Here is a 23,059-nt window from a genome sequence, read left to right as displayed (position 1 = left end):
TCAATTTCCTAAGAGGGGAAATACCATCTGATATTGGGAAGCTTTATAACTTGAAGAACCTTACCTTAAATCAAAACCAACTAAGCAGCCCACTTCCTTCTAGTAAACCAATTGTACACAACTTCTTATAGCAAGCCTTAGTTACCATAAGTTAACTGGTGACCTCCCACATGGTTTAGGCAAGTTATCTAACATGACATTCTTTTCCGTAGGAAACAATGCCATGTTTGGAAATATACCAGATGACATCTTTGACTGCAATAATATTGAAACTCTTGATTTCAAGCTTATAAGAGAATGCCTTAAATAGTAATAGCAGATACTACGGCTAAGCCTGTAGTTATGGTGTCAGAAGTGTTGTTGTGTGTGTTGTTGCTGCAGGGGATGGGGGGAGGGGAGGTGGGTACTGCTGCATTGGTTTGGCTCGGATTCCTGGGTTCAGTTGGTTTACTGGGGTCTTGTACATGTTCTGTCTGCAGTATGGTTCAAGTAAGGTCTGCATCGTGTGTGCAATTTGTGTATTATAGATGTTAGTAACAGGAAGATGCTTATATCAGATGGTGTTGATAAAATTTGTGCAAATTGTTTATTTGAAAAGTTAATCTAACATTATAAATACATTTTGTTCCTTTGTAGTTATCATGGCAGAAGAATGCACACTAGATACTTCACCACGACTACTACCGCGTTCTCCTAGACCAGAAACACAACTAACTCCGAGTGGGACCAAGGAGTGGTTCCCTTGCTGCCCTGAAGAGGAAAAGCCATATGTGGGAAAGATTTTCCCAACTCTAGAGGATGGAATTAATTTCTACAAGGATTATGCTAAAATATGCCACTTTGTTATGCGACTGTCCTCAACAACCATGATTGCAGGACAAATTGTCTCTTTGAAGCATTGTTTATGCAATAAGGCAGGGTTCAAAGAAGTAAGGAACAATAAGCAGGAAGGTAAAACCAGGGAAAGTGGCACTCGTCAACGTAGAACAAAGGTCACTAGAACTGGTTGCAAAGCTAAATGCGTGCTCAAATACTATGCTGAAGATAGAACCTATAGGGTATTGGTTTTTCATAAAGGTCATAACCATTGTCTCGCTAGTCCTATGTCTTTTCAATACATGAAAAGTTCAAGGAAAATGACACTGATGCAGAAAAACTTCATAGTTAACAATGCAAGAGTAAATATAGGACCAGTCAAATCATTTCGGATGTATAAAGAACAAGTAGGAGGCTATGGGAATATTGGTGCTACACTTCAAGATTTCAAGAATTTCCACAGGGATATGAAAGAGTACATCAAAGATCAAGATGGGAAGATGTTGATTGAGAATTTTCTGATGAAAAGAGATGTATTTGAGGGATTTTACTTCGATTATGAACTTGATGACGAGTATCATATTTGTCGACTATTCTGGGGAGATGCTATTTATCGGAAAAATTATAGGTTGTTTGGTGACATGGTTTCTTTTGATGCTACATACGACACTAACAAGTACTCGATGGATTTTGTTCCATTCACAGGAGTTGACCATCATAGGTCTTGCATTACTTTTGGCGTGGGTTTCATTGGAAGAGAAACTGCAGAATCATTCGAATGGCTATTAAGGACTTTCCTTCAAGTGATGGGGAACTATGAGCCTACATGCATCATCACAGACCAAGATCCGGCGATGAAAGCTGCTATAAAGCAAGTATTCAAAGACACCGAACATCGACTTTGTATGTGGCACATTATGGGGAAGGTATCCGAAAAAATCACCCCAGAGTTTCGCCAAGATAAAGTTTTCTTTGAAGAATTAAATGGTTGTGTGTGGAACATGGACAATGAACCTGCAGAATTTGAAGCTGAATGGAGATCAATTATAGGAAAATATAACCTAGAGAGTAATGAATGGTTTAACTACATGTTTTCGATCAGGAAAAAGTGGATACCGGCGTATTTCAGGGATCTCTTCTTAGGTGGAATCATGAGGACAACTTCTAGGTCTGAGAGTGAGAATAGTTTTTTCTGTAACTTTACAAACCCTCATGTCACACTTGTTGAGTTCTTCATGCGTTTTGAAAGCGCAATGGACTCACAAAGACATAGGCAAGAGAAGCTTAATTATGATTCGAAACATTCACTCCCCCAACTAAAGACGCCATTGCCTTTGGAAAGGCATGCCTCTAAGGTATACACACATACTATCTTTTATATGTTTCAGAGAGAAATAACTATATCATGTTTTTATTGTGGGATTATTGGAATAACAAAGGAACATGATACAAAGAGTGTTGTTGTGAAAGATTCTGCTAGAAGTAAGAATTATATTGTGCTTTTCAATGCGCAAAATGATGTTATAACTTGCTCGTGTAAGTTTTTTGAGAGACTAGGCATATTATGTAGGCATTCAGTGTGTGTTTTAAATTCAAGAGATATTAAAGAACTACCAAGCTCGTATGTACTAGGTCGTTGGACTAAAGATGCACAACAAAAGCCTATTTTTGGCATGGATGACAATCTACTTGAAGAGTGTAGACAAGTAAATTGTAAGAAGAAGCTTTTGTGTGAGATTTGGTCAGAGATATACAATTGTGTGGCACTTTCTGAAAGAAATGAGGAAGACTTGGTTAATCTTGCTGAAATTCTGAAAGGTTTTAGCAAGACTGTACTGGAAAGAAATAGTAGTGAAACACAACTTACCAAAGTTCAAGAAATGGAGATTTTTGTCGGGCCTAGTGCAGCATCTGATTTAAATATCCTAAACCCGAAGCAATCTAGCAACAAAGGGACAGGTAAGAGGAGAAAAGGAGAAAAAGAAAAGGCTATGGAACAACAACAAAAAACTAAAAGGAATTGTAGAGCTTGCGGAGCTTATGATTACCATGATAGTCGCACTTGCCCCAGCAAAAAGGCTTCATTAAATACGGTAACATGTCTTCCTTTAATATTTGCATAATTTTTTTATTCCTTAAGTAAAATATGCTGATTTTAGTTTTAATATAGTGTTTTGACAGAATTACTGTATTAGATACGTCATAATCTTATAGTAGATACATTATAGTCCTATAGTAGATACAACGTGTTCCTATAGTAAATACAACAGCGTTGGTTTTTTATTATCATACTCTTAAAATCAAGCATAGGTTCTGCAAACATGTCTGAAAGTTTATTTATTGGCTTGTGATATATTCTTTTTAAATGCTTGTATTTTCAGTGTTCAGATCAAACACAGCTTGTGACGGAGCAACAACATTAGCCAATAATGCCATCCTCAGTTCAGGCCCTTTTGGGTGATCTTATTGGTTGTGATAGATAGGCTGTTGGTTTCATGTCTGCGTTGGAGGGGTCTGTTTCAGGTTTTCCATGGCTTGGCCTAATTGACTTATGCCCACTTGGTCACTGCTACTTTTCTGCTGCGTTGGAGGGCTCTGCTACTATGCTGCTGCGTTGAAAGCGTCTGCTACTATACTGCTGCGTTGGAGGGGTCTGCTAGTATGCTGCTGTGTTGTTGGTGTCGGGCTTCTGACAGACAATCAGGATAGAAAGCAAGTTAATGTGGTGAGTCACGTCTTAGGAGTTGTGCCGTTAATTATGGCATTTGTTTGATGAACTTGACTTTGATGTTTTGTAGTTTATGCTTAGCTTTTTGTTTTCTAGGTTTAGTACTTGTCTTTCTACTTGTACAATAGTTTTTTGGTTTGTTTTTGTTTTGCGGGGTTTTTTTTTAACACCCTTAACATAATACTTACAATAATCACAGGATTTCTTGTTCAAGGATCAAAGGGTACTTCCTGTTTTAACTGGTTCTCGTTCTGTCACATTTTTATTTACTCCAGGGAGTTGTAGGGAGCATGTTAACAGACTTGTGACAGGGTTTCAGAATCTGTCATCTGTTTATCTTCTACAAAACACTAAGAAGCAGATAACTAAGCGTGATGTATTGAAACCGTAATTATTTTGAATGTTGAAGAGTGTATTGCAATTTAAAAGCAATGGTGCAGCAGTAGCAAATGAACATATTCTGGATGATAGAAATCTGGTGCAGTTCAGATAATGCAAATGCAAATTATATCAGGTACACCAGCTGATTGTGTCAGGTACACCAGCTGGTTGCATCAGGTACACCAGCTGGTTGCATCAGGTACACCAGCTGGTTGCATCAGGTACACCAGCTGGTTGAGCTGCTGCGAGGCCCAAATCACAGACCGATAAATCCAACCTTGACCCAAAATGCCATAACAACTGGTTAATGCAATGCAATGCAACCAAGTTAATTTTTGCACCTATTTTAGTCCTTGTTGAACTTGCCAAAGCCCCACAGGCAGCTGTCTGTGGACAGTTTCCGATCTCACAAAACCCCAGAACAGGAACTCAACAACAGCAGCAACAATATTGTAGCAGAATAAAAATGGAACTAAAAGAACTTGAAATCAAAGCAGAAGCAACAACAGTCTCCACTGTCATACATCAGAATATTGTAGATATATCACAATCGTGTCCAACAACACACGTCAGTTTACATCATTAACAAACTATCAACATCACAGCATACTATAGTAAATGCATAAAGCTATGGTAAGTTTTAGAGCCTATAACGCTACAACCCAGTACCAACGATTAGTTTACATCATTAACAAACTATCAATATTACAATGAACACACGTCTATGATCAACATCAAAATTCCATCTTCCCGGCAACAATATTTTGCTCAATTCACAATTTTGCTTTCTTCAACACATCTTCTTTGACCACGTTGTACTCATTCTTCAAAATCTCACAACAATATTTTGCTCTCAAATTTCTAAGAACATGGCCCTGGAAGCACAAGAACGGAGAACCTAAGTTAGCTTTGCACTAAAAAAAGGTCTAGAAAAACTATAATATTTTTATGTGAAAGTAAATCCTTTCATAAGAAGTATAAGATAATTTCATATATAAGCTAATTTCTTACATCAATTTTTTTTAGGAGAGGATCCCAAGAATTTGCTTGCCCCATATATGTTTCCATGTGTCTCATTGCAAGGACACCACTATCAACAACATCAAGCTCATTGGATTTCCATACCATTCTGATTATCCTTGGCTCAAAATTCATTACTAACTTAGCTCTTGGATCCTTCATATCCTTCAAAAACTTTGAAAAGAACGAAGCCTACAAAATGCAAAATATAATACAACAAAATATGGTTAGTAAATCCGAGGCAATGTAATAGAACCAACGAGATGTGCAGGCAATAATTTCAGAAAAATTGGAAGATGAAGATTCGATCTAAAATCTTACCAGAATTGTCACGTAGCCACCATAAATTTCATTCACTTTTCCGGTCAAAATCCTCTGGTCAATCACATCAACCTTGGAATACTTGAAATTAAAGCAGAGAACGACATAACATCCATCATGGATAATAGGGAAAAATGCCTGCCAAACATTTAAAATTATCATGTGTAATAGGGTAAAAGCCTTTAAACTAATGAATGTGGGCAAGTTATTTTAAGGCCTATAGTACAGGGGAACCGAGCTATCTGCTTATTTTTGTTTTTCTAAAAATATTGCTCCAATTTTACCTAGTTATGCATACTTTGCAGACTATTATGGTTACAGGAACAATAGCTTGCAGATACATCTGAAAAAACTTGCAGATACAGTCATTAACTAGCATATACACCGTCATTAACTAGCAGATACAATGTCATTAACTAGCAGATACAACGTCATTAACAAGCAGATACAACACGAAACGTGGGTCGTTTTCATTCGATAAGTGGAAATGGGAATTTCTTTCAAAAAATAAAAAACATATTCGCAATGTCGTCCTTTGGTTGTGTACCATCAGATCATAATCATCCAATCAAAGTGGGATGAAATTTAAGGGAAGATCTTCTAATTTCCAACAAACTCAAGAATGACAGGAAGATGTTTGTTTTAACACACTTTTTTTCCTATAAAAGCTTTATCATCATCATTTAACATTGCATTTTTGTTGTGTCCGAATATCTGTCTTTCTACAGAATATATATGAAGATTCTACAGAATATCAACTGCTTCTCAGAGGAAGATTTGAAGCACCCACCACCAGGGTTTCCTCTACCTCCTATCAGGATGCTAGCCCATGAAGCTCGTAGCCTTTCTAGTGCATCTAAAGCTGAGTTTGGAGGTGACGGGATGTCATTGTTGGAAAGAGTTTCGGTAGCTTTCCGAGAGTGTGATGCTGTTTGGAAGTGCCTTATTGTGACTTTGTGCATAAGAACTACGGATCGACAAGAGTTTGCCGTGGATGAATTGAACAAGGATGGAATATCACCCTGGGAACTTGATAAAGAGGCTGGATGGGGCCTGTTTAATTGGAGATATTGTTCAGGAGTAGCAGATATTGAAATGAGACTAGCAACGACAGACATTGAATTACAGGAGAATATAAGGGGAAGTGGATTGAAGGCACTCCAATAGGTATAAGGGGTTCTTTTTTACAGGCCTCGGCGAATGGAGTCATCAAAACAAAGCATATAGAGTTGGAACTTAAATCAATTTGGAGGGACTTTACTACATATTATTGCTGCAAGATCAGGCAAGGTTGATATGCTAAAGTTGCTGGTCAATTTAATGAATAATGCTTTGCACCTTGCCCTTCATAAGGGCAGAGATGAAACCTCTGCAGGCTACTTGATAGAGGTGGCACCAACTGCCTTCAGGTAAGCTTGCAGGGTTTGGAAATGTTAGTGTGTTGTATTGTGCACTTGGGAGTGAATCTTTCCTTCAAAAAGACCAGTTCCAAGAGCTTGTTTTGGGACTTGAACTCACAGGTGTGTACGTGTATAACTAATCTCAGGTATGCCCTTCTTGGCTGCCCTTAAGCTGTCTATAGAGTGCTCCACGCTCAAGTCAGTCTTACCTGAACAGTTGATTTATTCATGATCTTAACTATCCTGTGCTAACAAGAATTTTGTCTACTAAGTGTCTATGTCTTCTACTCATGACGTGCATGTGGAATATCTTGAAGAGTATATCTTGCAGAGTATTATGGACTTAAACTATCAGGTACACAAACCATATCTCGCAGATACGTCACCAAAAACTAGCAGATACGTTATCAGTAACTAGCAGATACGTCATCAATTCCAAGTGCTTTTCTGCCTTCTGTTTTTCTTTTGGTATGTCCTAAAATTTGACTACAGAACCTATGCTTGGAAGATTTCTGATCAGGTGTTGCCAATCAGCAGCTAGCTTCTACAAGTATGTTTTAAAAACCCTGCTCAAACTAAGGTGTGTCTGTAAAAACTGGTGTTCTATAATCAACAATCCACATTTCTTTTCTATGCATCTTAGTATTTACAACAACAACACTCCTAACAACAAAGCTCATGCATTAGTTATGCAAAACATTGGGAAAAATGGTTGTGAGGGATGCAAATTCACACTTCGCCCCACTGACAAATTTAAGAAAATCGATCAAATTCTCCAAATCCCCAAATTCTGCAAGATCCTCGGGAACTGTAATGGGTTAGTGTCATTCATGTCCAAGGAATTCCCTTCCTCTGAACAAGTCATGTTAAGATTATAAAACCCTTCTGTTAGAAAATCTCTGATAATTCCCTTAATCCCATCTGATTTTAAGTGGGAGACTTACATTATGGGGTTTTCACCTTCTAATAATGATTACAAGGTGGTTGCTTTCGATTTTGATAGAGATGGAAATATGTATGCAGTTTATTCAATCAGTACCAACACATGGAGGATTAAACCATGTCCCTCGAATTCGCTCCCTTTGTTTGTGTTAGAGGCAGGGGGGAAACTTCCACTGTATGATTCTAGCAGGTACACAAACCATATCTTGTAGATACGTCATCAAAAACTAGCAGATACGTCATCAAAAACTAGCAGATACAACATCTAAAACTAGCAGATACACTATCAAAATTCATTAAATATACTATCTGAAACTAAAATTATTATAAACATGAACTTGCATGTACGTTAGATAAGGAATAGATTAGAGAAAGGTAACTTACAAGATCAATATCTGAAATGGATACTTTGGAGCATTTCACCATACCGACCAATCTAATCTTAAAGTCAAGGGTACCCTTAATCATCTACTTTCTTTGCATATGACTTTGAGTCACGTCAACCTAAGAATTCAATTATTTTGAAATACAGTAACATGTTAATCATTCTTCATTTTGAATAATAACTTATGTGTATAAGGAATAACATATACTACTTACACTAGCCGTGGCTGAACAAAAGAATCTCTTAGGTGACCCTAGCCCACGCCCTAAGTCCTTCTGATTTAATATCAGAGCCCAAATATCAATAACACTCATGCTCACCCCATCCTCCAAAAGCGATGAAAGATTATGGCGTTCAACCTTAAAATTTCCATTACTGTAAAAGATTTCACTATAACCATAAAACAAATAAAAACCAGAAAGAAACACTAGTAGAAAAACATTCATTTGCTGCCATGATTTTGCTGCGTTAATTACTTAACGCCTCTAACTAAACGACAAATTCGAAGAATCAGTTAAAAATTAACACTTTGCGGCGTTATTTACTATTATGACGCAGCAAATTAATAAAAAAATAAACGTTTTGCGGCGTGGCTCCTTTTAACGCCGCAAAGTTGTCACCTGTCCCCCACACAGAGACACGCGTATTAACCCCATATTTTTGGAGCCAGCTGCTTCTCTCTTTCGTCTCTTTCGTTTGGCTTGTCTCACTTCACAGAAACACCAACACCTTCTTCTTCCTTCATACGACTGACCCTGACCTACTCTCTTCACCACCGAATTTCGCCGGAAAACTTAAGCTCCACCGCCGCCGTGGTCATTCGAACTCATCTCCGCCGCCGCCGTTCTCAATTGAGGTAAATTATGCTTCCACTGCTCCTCCTCATCCTTTCCGTTTTTTTCGTTTAATTGCTCTATTCCCCCTCATATCAGTCTCGCAATTAACATGAATTGTGTTTGAATTATCTAATTAGTACTCTCTTGCTCTGTCCTCTCCTCTCCTCTCTCCCCTGAAACTGTAAATTAATTAACCCTAATTTTCAATGTCAAATTTTGTCTTAATAGAACCTTAAAAATGCCTAAACTTTATCTCTGATTGTATCCTACAAATTTGGTATTGGTTCAGGCTCAAGACTAAGAAACTTGAAAATTTACCTAGTGACTGCAGCTTCTCTTGTAGCCCCTGAGCTGGACCGACTTCCTCGCCGTCTTTGAATATGTAAACCCGTAAAGGTTGTTTCTAGACTCTGTACTCAGATTTTAATTTCCTTTAACTCTTTCAGGTTAGCATTTTCTCTTATATATATGGCTTTTTGCATATTTTCAGTTGTGCTTGGAATTGGGGAACTTGCTGATTCATCTTTCTAGAGATAATATTTCTCACTGAAGAGGTAATTGACTGTTGAGGATTGCATCGTTATTTTGATTAAATAATGTAAAGCACTTATATACCGTTGTATTCACGCATATCTCTGCTTGTCAAGTTGAATACTCTAGCAGAAAATTGATTTCAATTTGTACTTCAAAAGTAAAACTTAGATTGACTGAATGCTACACTGAAATTGCATATTCGATTTGACACAGTTAGCCTATTATTATTTGTAGTCCGACTTTTTTCCATGTTTAAGCTCAGTTTGCTCCAATTCAAATGAATACTCTTCTTGGCCACCTTGATTATTTTCCTCAGTAGGCCTTCACTGGTAAATCCTATGCCACCATGACACAGGTCACAGGAACTGAAAGCCATGAATTTGTTATTTGGGTCCAGGTTTTTTGTTCATGTTGTTGGGTGTAACATGTTGTTCTCTGTTTTTTTGTTTTGCTAGTTCTGATTTGCTTAGTTTTTGTTGTTGATCTTATTGTTGTTGCTTGCTTTTGTTGTCGTTGTTGCTGTTTTTGCTCTTGTTGTTCTTGGTGTTGTATGTTCTTTTTGTATAGTTCAACTATGTTTCACGAAATTCATTTAAGCATGTATACAACGTGTTACACCAATTTCAATGTGAGTTGCTATGTGTTAATGTGTTGACAGTTTGGTTGTATCATGACTTTAGCCGGTGAAACAGAAGGTATGAGTCGAAGTTGGATGTATGAGAAGCGAACTTCGTTGGGGTTCTTGAACGGGGTAGAGGAGTTTTGTAGATGTGCTTTGGAGCATCAAGAAAATGTACAAGATAATGGGTTTTATTGTCCATGTGTCGATTGCGAAAATGTGAGTAGGGTTAGTAGTATCAAAACATTAAGAGATCATGTGATTCGTCGTGGGTTTAGGCAACAATACCATGTGTGGATATGGCATGGTGAGATCGGAGGATATACGGGAAATTCCAGTGAAAATCCAATTATTGACCATCATGTACACACTGAACCTATTGATCGGACCGAGGATATGTTTTCGGAGGAAGATGATGAAGGTGAAGAAGACGTGGATGATGATATTGAGGAGGATCATATAGATGAAATGATGGAGGCAATTCAAGATAAGCCTCATTTATTTGAACGTTTGTCAGAAGCTGCTGAGAAACCTTTGTATCCTGGATGTGTCAAGTACACTCAGTTGTCGGCTGTGTCAGTGTTGACCAACCTGAAAATAAAGGGCGGTGTGACTGACGCAATTTTTTCACAATTTTTGGAGGCATTAGAGGACATGTTTCCCGAAGGGAATGTGTTGCCTAAGTCAACTTATTATGCCAACAAGTTGATGTGTCCTTTTGGATTAGCATATGAGAAAATAGATGCTTGTCCAAATGATTGTATTTTGTATCGAAAAGAGTTTGCAGATTTAGATAAATGTCCTCGGTGTGGTAAGTCTCGTTACAAGCTCCCAGATGGAGTTATGCCCGGGGAAGGCAAGAAAGGTCCCTCTGCTAAACTGCTTTGGTATCTTCCAATAATACCAAGGTTTAGACGATTGTTTTCAATAAAGAAGGAGGCAAAGAACTTGAGGTGGCATGCAGATAAGAGGAAGAAAGATGGGTTGCTTAGACATCCGGCAGATTCTCCTCAATGGAAAGATATTGATGAAGAATTTCCAGAATTCGGCAAAGAAGATAGGAATCTTAGGCTTGCGCTTTCTACTGACGGAATGAACCCATTTGGTAGTCTAAGCAGTCAACACAGCACTTGGCCTGTTCTGTTAGTAATTTATAATTTGCCTCCTTGGTTGTGCATGAAGTCAAAGAATATTATGTTATCCTTACTTATACAAGGGCCGAAACAACCAGGAAACGATATTGATGTATACCTTGCTCCGCTCATTGATGATTTGAAAAAAATGTGGGATGAAGGTATTTCTGTTTTAGATGCGTATGGTGATGAGATTTTCACGTTGCGTGCAATGTTATTTTGTACCATCAATGACTACCCGGCTTATGGTAACTTGTCAGGGTATAAGGTAAAGGGAAAGATGCCATGCCCAGTTTGTGAAGATGATATGGAATCAACCTGGTTGCCAAATTCTAGAAAACACGTGTATCCAGTTCATAGAAAGTGGCTAAATAGGTTTCATCCTTATCGAAAGAAAAAATCTATATTTGATGGCAACGTGGAAGAACGTAGATTTCGTAGACCGTCATCTGGAAGAGAGGTTTACAACCGTGTTAAAGGCATAGAGACGGTTTTTGGAAAATCTGGGAAAAATAAAAAAGATGGAATTTGGAAGAAGGAGTCTGCCTTTTGGAAACTGGAATATTGGAAGCATCTGTCAGTTAGACATTGTCTCGATGTAATGCACATAGAAAAAAATGTGTGTGAGGCCATTTTGGGTACATTGTTGAACATGGATAAGAAATCGAAGGATGGCATTAAGGTGCGGAGAGACATGCAACACCTGAAGATTCGACCTCATTTATGGCCAAAGCTTAAGGAAAAGGCCAGAAAGGGGAAAGGTAAGTCTTACTATTTACCCCCTGCTTGCTATACATTGTCTAAAGTTGAGAAAAGAATATTTCTAGAGTGTCTTTATGGAATTAAAGTTCCTAAGGGCTACTCATCGAATATAAGAAAGCTTGTGTGTATGACTGAATTGAAATTACATGCAATGAAATCCCATGATTGTCATGTCATGATGCAAGTATTGTTGCCCATTGCAATTCGTGGGATTTTGCCTAAGCATGTAAGAGATGCCATCACGAGACTTTGTTCGTTTTTCAATACAATATGCAACAAGGTACTTGATCCGGAGGAATTAGACAAACTACAAGCTAATGTAGTTGTAACACTGTGCCAGTTTGAGATGTATTTTCCGCCTTCGTTTTTCGACATAATGGTTCATTTAGTTGTCCATCTTGTTCGAGAAATCAAGCTTTGTGGTCCAGTGTTCATGAGATGGGCTTATCCTTTTGAAAGGCATATGGGGTGCATGCAGAGAAAGGTGAGGAATCCCGCACGACCAGAAGCAAGTATGATTCAAGGAACTGTGTCGGCGGAGATTGGTGCGTTTATTGCTGAATATATGTCCAGAGCTGAACCAATCGGACTTCCTAAATCTCGACATGAGGGGAGACTTGAAGGCAAAGGCACAATTGGTGCTAAAGATATCAGTGCTCCATTAGAGAAACAGATGCAAGCCCACTTATGTGTGCTACAACAACTCACAGAGGTTAGTCCGTACTTAGAAAAGCATATGCAGGAGTTAAGAGCTCGAAATCCGACTAAAACAGAACGTGCCTTGGTGTTGGAACATAATCGTACTTTCAGTGATTGGTTTCAAAATAAAGTGATGGCTGAGTTGGATGTTAAAGGCCACAAAATCTCCAATACGATAAAATGGCTATCATATGGTCCACAAGATACTTTGCACTCATATGAAGGGTATGACATCAATGGATATACCTTCCATACGCTACGTCAAGACAAAAAGTCAAGGTCTACGCAAAATAGTGGTGTTACAATGGTTGCTTCTTCTAGAGATTATGCAAGTGCTAAAGATAAGAATCCAGTTGATGCAACACATCCATATTATGGGGTCATTCAGGAAATATGGGTGCTTGATTATAGTGGAAAAATAAAGGTACCACTTTTTCAATGCAAGTGGGCAGAGAATAGTCGGCGCGGTGTTAAGCTTGTTGACAATAATATGACTATAATCAATATGACACGGTTGCGCGACACTTCAGAGCCATTCATACTCGCATCCCAAGCAAAGCAAGTTTTCTACATAAGAGACAATGTCGATCATGATTGGTCTGTTGTTGTTAAAGGGAAGAGATATATTCTTGGTGTTGGTGATGTCGATGATGAAGAAGAGTACGATCAGTTTGATGACTCACCACCGTTCTCAATTTCAGAGAGCGATGTGCTTGATGGAACGGATAATGATACCAATTATATGCGCTTAGATCATACAGAAGGCATAACTGTTGATGAACCTTGATGATGATTTAGGTACTCACTGTGTAGACATATTTCTCATGTTTTGTAGTTGATTGATTTCTTATTTAAAGTACTTGTTATTTTTGTTCAATTTTGTATTATTCTGTCTGTTCAGTTATTTTTTTATACTAATTCTGTTGTGTTCTGTTTATTGTGCTAGTGTTCTGTACAAAAAATACTTTAACTTTTTTTGGTTTTGTACTGTTTTGTAGTGTGTACTTTAAGTGTGTTGGGTTATGTACTTTTCTGTTTTGTATTATCCTTTTTAGTTTCGCTATTGTACTAAAGTTAAAAGATTCAAATTTTGCAGAGCTATGGCTAGAAATGGGGATGAATCTGATGAAGAAACGCCAGAAAAAGATAAGGACTATGATGCCTTGAACGAGAAAGACCAAGGTGAACCAGAAGATATAGCTAATGACGAGTATTTGCGTCGACTTGATGAGTTTGAGGAGCTGGCTGATGCTGCTGCCCTTCTCGGAGTTGATACTAATCATCCTACAGAGGAGTCAGGTAGCAAGAAAGGCAAGGGTAGGGGAAGGGGGTCAGGAAAAGCTAGGGGTCCGACAAAAGGGCTAGGAAGGACCGGGCCCATGTTCCTGCAGTTTGACAGCCTTTTGCGTCCATCCGGCAAATGGAGATTGAAGTATGGTCAACAGATCGGTTTGTGTAGTCGCAAGTTGAATATTAATTGGGATTGGCCAAGTGTTAGTCAAGGTTTAAGGAGTAAATTATGGGAGGACACAATGGTAAGTGCTAAAATTATTCTTTTTTTTCATTTTTCTATACCTACTGCCTTTATTTTTTGAAATTTTAAACAGCCCGGTCGTTGGTTTCTACTTGATTTAGTGTGATTTTGTAGAAGTTGGGAAGGTTTGGGGTTATTTTTTTATTCATTTTGCCTTTGGTTTCTGTTGAGCTGCTTAGAATATGTTAGCTGGTTTTTCTGTTTCAGCTGGCATGATCATTGTCCAGCGATTCTTTTGATGTTTGGGCTACATGTTGAGTGAGCATACTTGCTTCTACTTGACATGCTCTTGGCAATTAATGCTGTCGGTGTAGTTTAAGGCTTGAGATATAGGGGCAGCAGGTTCAACTAGTTCAGTAGTTTAGTTATTTGTTTTGTTCACTCACATCTGTATTACTGGTTCATCTGTCAGTGTTGTTTAAGGCTTGAGACATAGGGCAGCAGTGTCACATTAGCTTTGGATTACTGGTTGATTATTTAGGACAAATCAGGATTTGTAGTTTAGTTTTAGTACAGCTGATGGTTGCTGTTAATTAATTATCTGAGTGTTTTAGTTTTTGTCTCGTGTTCTAGGTCTGTTTAGAAACTACAGTTGTATATCGTGTATTCCAGCCTCATTCTTCAGCAGGGCCTCATTCTAGCATGCAGGTCGCGGTCCTTAACAGTCCTGGTCCATGCCTAGCCCGGCCACTCTGTTTTGTGTCAGGCCCTGCTGGGTTGAGTAGTTCAGCTAGTTGAGTAGTTCAGTAGTTCAGCTAGTTCAGTAGTTCAGCTTTAGTAGGGCAGCAGGTTCAGCAGTGAACCTGGTTCAGTAGTTCAGCTAGTTCAGTAGGTCAGCTAGTTCAGTAGTTCAGCCTGTATTTCAGCTAGTTCATTAGTTCAGTAGTTCGGTAGTTCAGCCTGTATTTCAGCTATTTCAGACTGTATTCCTGCCATGTCTTGATTGTTTTGTTTTAAACGTGCAGGCAAGATTCCACCTTGAAGATGATCCAGTAATCAAAAAGAATTTCCTCTCTAGTGTAGCTAAGAGATTCAGGGACTTCAAGGGAAAGCTAGTGAGTGGCCATATTATTTTTACAAGAAAGTTGAGCAAAAATGAGGTCAATCGTCAACCATATGAGATTTGGAAAAACATCCAACGAGAAGATTGGGAGACATTTAAAAAGTCAAAAACATCTGACATAGCAGTGGTAAGTTTATATTTCACTATTTTGTATGATGTGTATAATTGGCTATGGTATGAAACTAACGTAAAAATTTATGTTTGTTAGCTTAAGCGTCAAAAGGCCCAAAAGAGTGCAAAATCGAATGATAATCCTCATCACTTGGGACAATATAACTATGAGGATGCTCGGAAAATATGGATCCACGAGGGCTTTTACCCAAATTCTGAACAAAATCGAGGTGATGATTGGTATTGTTCAATGCATAAGAAAGACAAAAAAACAGGAAAAAGATCTATCCCAAAGCCCAAAACGAAGGCAATTGCTGACAAATATGTAAGTAATTCAATTCTTGTGATTTTCTATATGCGGCCCACGAGAAGGTACCACATTGCCTTCAACAACTCCTTCGAACCACTCTCAACGTTCACCACCCAGGCAAATTGAGCTACCCCATGAGAAGGCTCTGCCATCTGAGTTGGAGGAGGTTCTGCCGCCCTTCGAGGTAACTTATCACTCACTGAATGTCTATTATGAGCTTATGCATACAGATTCTAGCTTTTCCTAGACTCAAGATTTTCATAGCTAGAGTAATGCCCGGTTTTTTGAGCTATACGAGAACCACTACACTGCAGCACTGATCCACTTGTCTACTGCACAACAGCACTGCACCACTACATCACAGCATCATTGCACTGCTGTCCTGCTGTGCATTGCACTGCTTGCAGTAGGACAGCAGTGCAGTGCACAGTAGGACAGCAGTGCAGTGCTGCTACAGGACAGCAGTGCAGTGCTGCTACAGGACAGCAGTGTAGTGAGGCACATGTCCGGAAAACTGACCAAGTTGTTCAGCAGCCAATGCACTGAGAGTGGCACTTTAATCCAATTCACAAAGTTCTGTTAAAAATTGAGCATTAGACGCCGTATCATACAAGTTAAAGTTATAGAATCCCAATACACAAACATATCCCAAAATTCCGACTTAATTAGAAAAAAAATCTAATATATGTGTCTAGGAATCAAATTCACATTGCAAATCTGATGCCATTATGTTGTTAGTTCTGGTCAACAGGGTTGACTTTTTTGAGGTTCAGGTCAAAGTTGACCAGAGTTGACTTTTTCAAGAATCTAGTCAAAGTTGACCAGTGTTGAAGTGCAAATGTTTTGCCTTATTTTGTGTAAACTTATTTGAAGTTTACTTATCTCTAATATATATGTCTAATGTGATAAAAATCCTTACCCAGGTAGAAACTACATGCCAACTTCTACTTAAAGACCCGGAATCTGGAGCAATGTATGATGTGGCGAGTGCTACCGCATATCCACCTCGAGAGAATGAAGTTTGTCACACTGTATCGTTACTTCCCGGTCATTTGAAGGTGAAAATTCAGAAAGTGCCAGATGAATTCTTGGGCTTGCCACTTCCTGTTCCTGTTCCGGCGTTCGAAATTGAGGCAATGGAGAATGCTATTGGTACATATGTGCAATGGCCTACTACATTAATTAGGTTTTCAGTTGAGGTAATAAGATTCTAATTGTATTTATTCAATTATATGTATTTCATATTCACCAATCATGTTATCGATTATAGTTTATATTCTTTGATTTTAATTTTTAGGCGACACCGAAAGTTAAGAAGTTGAAGCGGATGTCGCCAGAGATGATTTTTAGCAATGAACTAGCCTCTGGCTTGTCGGCTTCTCGAAAAAGCCCGGATATTCCCGATACCATTGTAGATTCCCTTAGTCAAGAATGTGAGTGGTTGCGGACATTTGTTGCCTCCATGCCAGATGGTGATTCTTTTGAAGTGATTCTAGATGGTACCTCGTTCCATTACAATGAAAATGGAAAAATTCAAGTAGACAAGAATGATATTTCACAGTTCTTAAGAGGAGCAAAGCTAAATATATCCATTATTCAAGTTTTCATGAGGTAATTTTTTTTAATCTCAAGTAGGTAATAGATTTAACTTTCTTTCACGTAAATCATGTAACCTATTCAATAATCGACCGCTCAGAGCACTCCAACATGAATTGAACTCAAATGACAAGGCTTCCAAAGTTGGGTGGCTATGTCCAGACACTACTTCTGACACCAAAATAAAATCAAGCACAGAGGAAGTCAACGCATACATTTTCAAAGCAATGAACGAATCAGTAAAATCCAGAAATGAGTTTGTTCTGGCACCTATTTTTGAAAAGTAAGTATGAAATGAGTTCGTTTGTTGCTTCAATTCTATTGTATGAAATGGTGTTCACAAAATAAAAATTGGCAATGAACTCTAAACTACATTACTCAGTCACCGTTTACCAATGAACTCTCTTGCAAGTAGCCAGACTTTCAGCAGCAATAATACATCTGATGTTCTTTTTATTATGCTGCTGCTGCTACTCTTTTGAAATGGCATTCAATTCTGTTGTATTGTGTTGCTGCCACACTGTTGTTGTTGCTTCAGTTCTGATGTATTGTGATGTTGCTATCTGATATGTCTGATGTATTATTGCTTCTGAAGTTCTTGTTATATGCTGCTATTGTTATGCTAAGTTGCTGCTGCTATGCATGATCAGTTATGCTAAGTTGATGCTGTCTGATAGTTACTGTTCTAAGTCAGTGCATATGTTGTTGTTCTAAGTTGTTGCGCCTGCTGTGTTGCTCATATTCTTACTTATATTATTAAAATGGTAATGGAATTGTTATTGGATCCAGCGACCATTGGATGCTCCTTGCAATATCTGTAAAAAATTGCACCATATATCACTTCGATTCCATTTGCTTGAGTTTAGGTCGAAAGATAAAGATGAAGACAATAGTGAGACAGTAAGTCCTTTTAGTTTTTTCGTTATGTAATTATGTTTTTATCAAGTATCCATCTAAGGATATAACCAAGCAATAACTTAAGATTAATTGGGAATTTCTAGTTTTTTTACAAGGTACAAGATGTGTGGCAACCGTGTCAACAGGAAAGAGCCTTTATGGAAATATGTGGAGGTAACTGCACACGTAAAAATTATTTGATATTTATAGTTTGTATATATTCCATTTTTACTTAATCTAAATTCTACCCTTGTTTCTAGTGCGCTCAACAAAAGGGAGGCCTTGAGTGTGGATTTTACGTAATGCGGTACATGTTTGATTTAGTCTCTTGCTGCAATGATGTTTCAGACTTAGAGAAGGTAAGGGTGTTATCCTTGTTATATAGTTTAATTTATTTTTGGATTTTAATTTGGTTATGTTTTAATTTGGTTTAAAATACCAATCTAAGTTCACGGGTTAGAGTTGGGAGCAAAAACGACTATAACGGTCAAAATATGACCTATAATGATCATTAAAGCCTTAAACGCGCATAACTTGACCAAAGTAGATGGTAATGATTCTAAGTAACCTAATACTAAGTATATTAAACATTTTAAGGGTTTAGAATACCAATCTAAGTTCACGGGTTAGAGTTGAGAGCAAAAACGACTATAACGGTCAAAATATGACCTATAATGATCATTAAAGCCTTAAACGTGCATAAATTGACCAAAGAAGATGGGAATGAGTCTAAGTAACCTAATACTAAGTATATTAAACATTTAAAGGGTTTAGAATACCAATCTAAGTTCACGGGTTAGAGTTGGGAGCAAAAACGACTATAACGGTCAAAAAATGACCTTTATTGTTCACTAAAGCCTTAAACGCGCATAACTATACCAAAGTAGATGGGAATGAGTCTAAGTAACCTAATACAAAGCATATTAAACATTTAAAGGGTTTAGAATACCAATCTAAGTTCATGGGTTAGAGTTGGGAGCAAAAACGACTATAACGGTCAAAATATGACCTTTATTGATCAATAAAGCCTTAAACGCGCATAACTTGACCAAAGTAGATGGGAATGAGTCTAAGTAACCTAATACTAAGTATATTAAACATTTAAAGGGTTTAGAATACCAATCTAAGTTCACTGGTTAGAGTTGGGAGCAAAAACGACTATAACGGTCAAAATATTACCTATAATGATCATTAAAGCCTTAAACGTGCATAACTTGACCAAAGTAGATGGGAATGAGTCTAAGTAACCTAATACTAAGTATATTAAACATTTAAAGGGTTTAGAATACCAATCTAAGTTCACGGGTTAGAGTTGGGAGCAAAAACGACTATAACGGTCAAAATATAACCTATAATGATCATTAAAGCCTTAAACGTGCATAACTTGACCAAAGTAGATGGGAATGAGTCTAAGTAACCTAATACTAAGTATATTAAACATTTAAAGGGTTTATAACCGTAAGGCACACAGAACACCTAACTATAAACAGGCTGGAAAACTACAGAAACTATAACAGCAAATATGAATCTTTGCTAAATCCTCTGACAAATGGTAAAATCATATGTCAAGCATTTCATTCTTGCATGAAACTAGAGCTTTTCAGCGTAACATCGTCGCACATTCTGCTTTATCCCGTTACTAGAGACACTGGATAAGTTGACAACTTGACATGGGCATCAGTATTGAATCTAACCGAAGATAACTAATTTTATGATGTATATATTATTTTGTTAGGTTTGCACATCAATGAGTGGAGATCCTTTCACCGATGAGCAAATTGATGAAATACGAGACAAATGGGCATCATACTTCACCGAACATTGTGTGTAATTAACGCTTCATCGATCTCTTTTTGTGGATGTTTCATGCTATTAAAATCATATATGATTGCCTTATTATATTTTTGGTGCAATTTTGTAACGTGTGAAGTGTAAAAGATATATTTATTATAGACTTGAAACTATTTAGTTGGTTTATTTTGTAAACATATGATGGTTAACTTATACGTAAAAATCAAAGTTTCTTGGAAGTTATTGGTGGTTGATGACACTTTTGAACGTTGTATAAATGTGGCGTGAGTACAGGTTTTATATTTTTGGGATTGTTTAGTTCACAAAAAATATATTATTTATTAAAAAAAAATTACAAATTATTTGCGGCGTATAAACTCCCGCAATTTTACCAAAGTTTGAGGCGTTCAGGTAGAAACGCCGCTATAGAATTCATATAATTTGAGGCGTTTTTTTTAATAGCGCCGCAAATGAATGATTGATTTGAGGCGTTAAAAAACGCCGCAAATCAATACCATTCATTTGCTGCCACTCTATTTGCTGCTATGCCTAAAACGCCGCAAATCAATATAAAAGTGACGCCTCAAATCAATATTTTTCTACTAGTGAAATAAGTGAATTCGAGTGTGTAAGCTATAACTTATTACCAAATTAGATGCAAAAGAAAGGAAGATAACTTACTTGGAATCTCCGGCCATCAAAACATAATTGCACAACTGTTTCTCAATCTTACTCATCCTTTTAAGCACATCAACGTATCGATCATAATAAGGAGACCTTTGATATAAAGAAAGGTTTTTATTCTCTCTTCGAGGGCGATCTCTCCTCACTTCAAATTCTGTAGTTGTGTTATCAGTGGGATCAACAAAATTGTGGCCTCCTTTATTCTGGACCACTTTATTGTTTCTTTGCACATCCGCATCAGGTGGTGTAAAATTAAGTCCTAGGCTAAATGACGGAAATTCTGGCAGCTCTAATGGACACGTTTCCTCACAATTCTTCTGCTCCGGACTCTTGTTAGCAGATGTTTTGCCTCCTTTAGTCTGGACCACTTCATTGTTTGTTTGCACATCCGCATCAGGTGGTGCAAAATTAAGTCCTAGGCTAAATGTCGGAACATCAAATTCTGGCAGCTCTAATGGACATGTTTCCTCACAATTCTTCTGCTCCAAACTCTTGCTATAAGACTTTTCAACACGATCAATTTCATCGAGAACTCCAGGTTGTCTAAGAAAAGCATCAAAGTCACTTACATCTGCTTGTATCTCAGAAATTTTAGTGGACGCCTCAGTAGCATCTCTTTGTATCTTCTTTATGTTTTCGGTGCCTGGAAAATCCTTGTCAGCTTTTACAATCACTTCTCCTAGCTCAACAAAATTGTGTGCTATCTGGTTGGTGATGGAGACAATCTTCTTAGCGAATTCCTGAAATTGGGGAGGTTGAAGAACTCTAAATACGGCAAATGTACTACCCAAAGAAAACATAAAGAGAATGCATAACAAGAAATGTAGTACAATAGTAAACAAAGATTTCTCAGTAACTTTTATCAAAGAAGAGAAAAGGTCCAGCAGAACGGAGTTTATTTGCAGGGTAAGTTTACAGAGTTACAACAATCAATTCTATAATTTGAAGAAACCATCATTAAATTTCCACTGACAGTTCATACTACATACTACATAACCAGTAAAAGATACATCAATAAACAGTATAAGATACATCAGTAGACAATAGGAAATACATTCGAATATACGAGTAGATACATCAGTAAGCAGTAGCAAATGTAAATACGGCAAATGCACTACTAACTATATTGTTAAAACTTACTATAAGAATATCATACCTTTTTAGATGGATGGGAAGTATCAAGCTCTTCAGCAGATGGCATATTTGATAAACGAGCAACTTTTCTTTTGAGATTCTTTTTCTTAGTGTCACTCGATTTAAGATCATTCAAAGAAGGCACAATTCTTCCTAAACCAAAACTTCCTGCCTTTAACTCCTCTGTGATTCTGTATCCTATCGCAGATGCATTCAAATATGAAATAACCGGAATCTGAAGGAAATAATGCCCTTGGTCCAAGTATGCATTCTATGTTAAGTCTAATAAGTGCGGTTCAGTATTAATTAACAAGTTAATAAATTCAGTGAGATCAAGTGAGCTGAATGCCTAGCTAGAGGCCGCTTCAGTTCAAGTGGAATTAATGATATTAATCCACAGCTTACTCTTGACTGAACCCGTAGGGTCACACAAATAGTACGTAAACGGATCAAGTATTTAATGGAATTAAATACTCCATCTATGGATATTCGGAATCGACGGATCTTGGTTTCAGTGGGAGCTGAGATCGTCACAGGCAAGAAATGAATACTCCGGAAACAATGATATTGCCAGAAACGGAAATATGGATCGTATCGGAAATATAAATATTATCCAAGTCGTAGATGTTGCCGGAAACGGAAACATGGTACGTATCGGAAAATATTATCGGAAATGGAAATATTGCCGGAATCGGAAATATTGCCGGAAACGGAAATATTGTCAGAATCGGAAATATTATCGGAATCGGAAAATAATTCCGGTAACGGAAATATTAAATATTTGTTCGAAAACGGAAATTAATTCCGGAATCGGAAATATTAAATATTGTTCGTATCGGAAATGAATTCCGGAACCGGGAATTTAATCGGAAGCGTATCGTACGAATAAGCATCGGACGAGGCCTGCCGGACGAAGGCCCAGCACGAAGCCAGGCCATCGCCCAGCAAGCCAAGCGCGCCACACAAACAGCCAAGGCCACGCCAGGCCCAGCGCAAGGCCAGGCCCAGCAGGCCGTGGCAGCGCGCACAGCGCGCGCAGCAATGGGCTGCGAGCTGTGCTGCTGCTCGCGTGGGCTTGCGGCTCGCGTGGGCCGAGCGGCCGTGTAGGCTGTGCGCGGGCATGGCCTGCACGCTCGTAGGTCATGCTCGTGTAGAGTTTGTGTTCACATACGAAACCTAAAGAGTATAGGATTTGTTTAATGATTAAAATTCCTAATCCTAAAAGATAAATTAATTAAATAATAATTCTACTATGATTCTAATTTAATTAATTCGTATCCTAGTTGGATTCGATTACTTATTCCATGGTCTATAAATATGAGTTAAGGGCTCATAATTTATATCGAGTATTCAAGTATTCAAA

The 23,059-nt window shown here is 37.9% G+C and overlaps 4 protein-coding genes across 4 annotated transcripts; 3 read left to right on the top strand and 1 right to left on the bottom strand.

Annotated features, from left to right (window-relative positions):
- Nucleotides 1-342: 342 nt before the first annotated feature.
- LOC110779276 (protein FAR1-RELATED SEQUENCE 5-like) lies at nt 343-3,277 on the top strand. The gene is made up of 3 exons (XM_056842522.1): nt 343-529; nt 637-2,775; nt 3,198-3,277. The coding sequence occupies exons 1-3, from the start codon at nt 343-345 to the stop codon at nt 3,275-3,277; spliced, it is 2,406 nt and encodes an 801-aa protein (XP_056698500.1).
- A 1,159-nt stretch (nt 3,278-4,436) lies between these two features.
- LOC110779277 (uncharacterized) lies at nt 4,437-8,347 on the bottom strand. Its single transcript, XM_056841316.1, has 5 exons — nt 8,209-8,347; nt 7,993-8,112; nt 5,267-5,404; nt 4,937-5,137; nt 4,437-4,800 (listed from the first exon to the last, which is right to left on the bottom strand). Exons 2-5 carry the CDS (start codon nt 8,074-8,076, stop codon nt 4,699-4,701), a joined length of 525 nt encoding a protein of 174 aa, XP_056697294.1. The 5' UTR covers nt 8,077-8,112; nt 8,209-8,347; the 3' UTR covers nt 4,437-4,698.
- Nucleotides 8,306-13,363, top strand: LOC110780473 (uncharacterized). Its single transcript, XM_056842521.1, has 5 exons — nt 8,306-8,370; nt 8,711-8,849; nt 9,683-9,760; nt 9,834-9,911; nt 10,022-13,363. Exons 1-5 carry the CDS (start codon nt 8,306-8,308, stop codon nt 13,361-13,363), a joined length of 3,702 nt encoding a protein of 1,233 aa, XP_056698499.1.
- Nucleotides 13,364-15,647: 2,284 nt separating this feature from the next.
- Nucleotides 15,648-20,110, top strand: LOC130471276 (uncharacterized). Its single transcript, XM_056841315.1, has 8 exons — nt 15,648-15,778; nt 16,518-16,793; nt 16,892-17,205; nt 17,291-17,473; nt 17,980-18,090; nt 18,192-18,261; nt 18,348-18,446; nt 19,823-20,110. The coding sequence occupies exons 2-8, from the start codon at nt 16,566-16,568 to the stop codon at nt 19,916-19,918; spliced, it is 1,101 nt and encodes a 366-aa protein (XP_056697293.1). The 5' UTR covers nt 15,648-15,778; nt 16,518-16,565; the 3' UTR covers nt 19,919-20,110.
- Nucleotides 20,111-23,059: the final 2,949 nt, after the last annotated feature.

This window comes from Spinacia oleracea, chromosome 4, assembly GCF_020520425.1.
Source record: "Spinacia oleracea cultivar Varoflay chromosome 4, BTI_SOV_V1, whole genome shotgun sequence".
In the NCBI taxonomy this organism is placed as follows: Eukaryota; Viridiplantae; Streptophyta; class Magnoliopsida; order Caryophyllales; family Amaranthaceae; genus Spinacia; species Spinacia oleracea.
The sequence above is the reverse complement of the archived record's forward strand: the minus strand, read 5'-3'. Positions and strand labels throughout refer to the sequence as shown.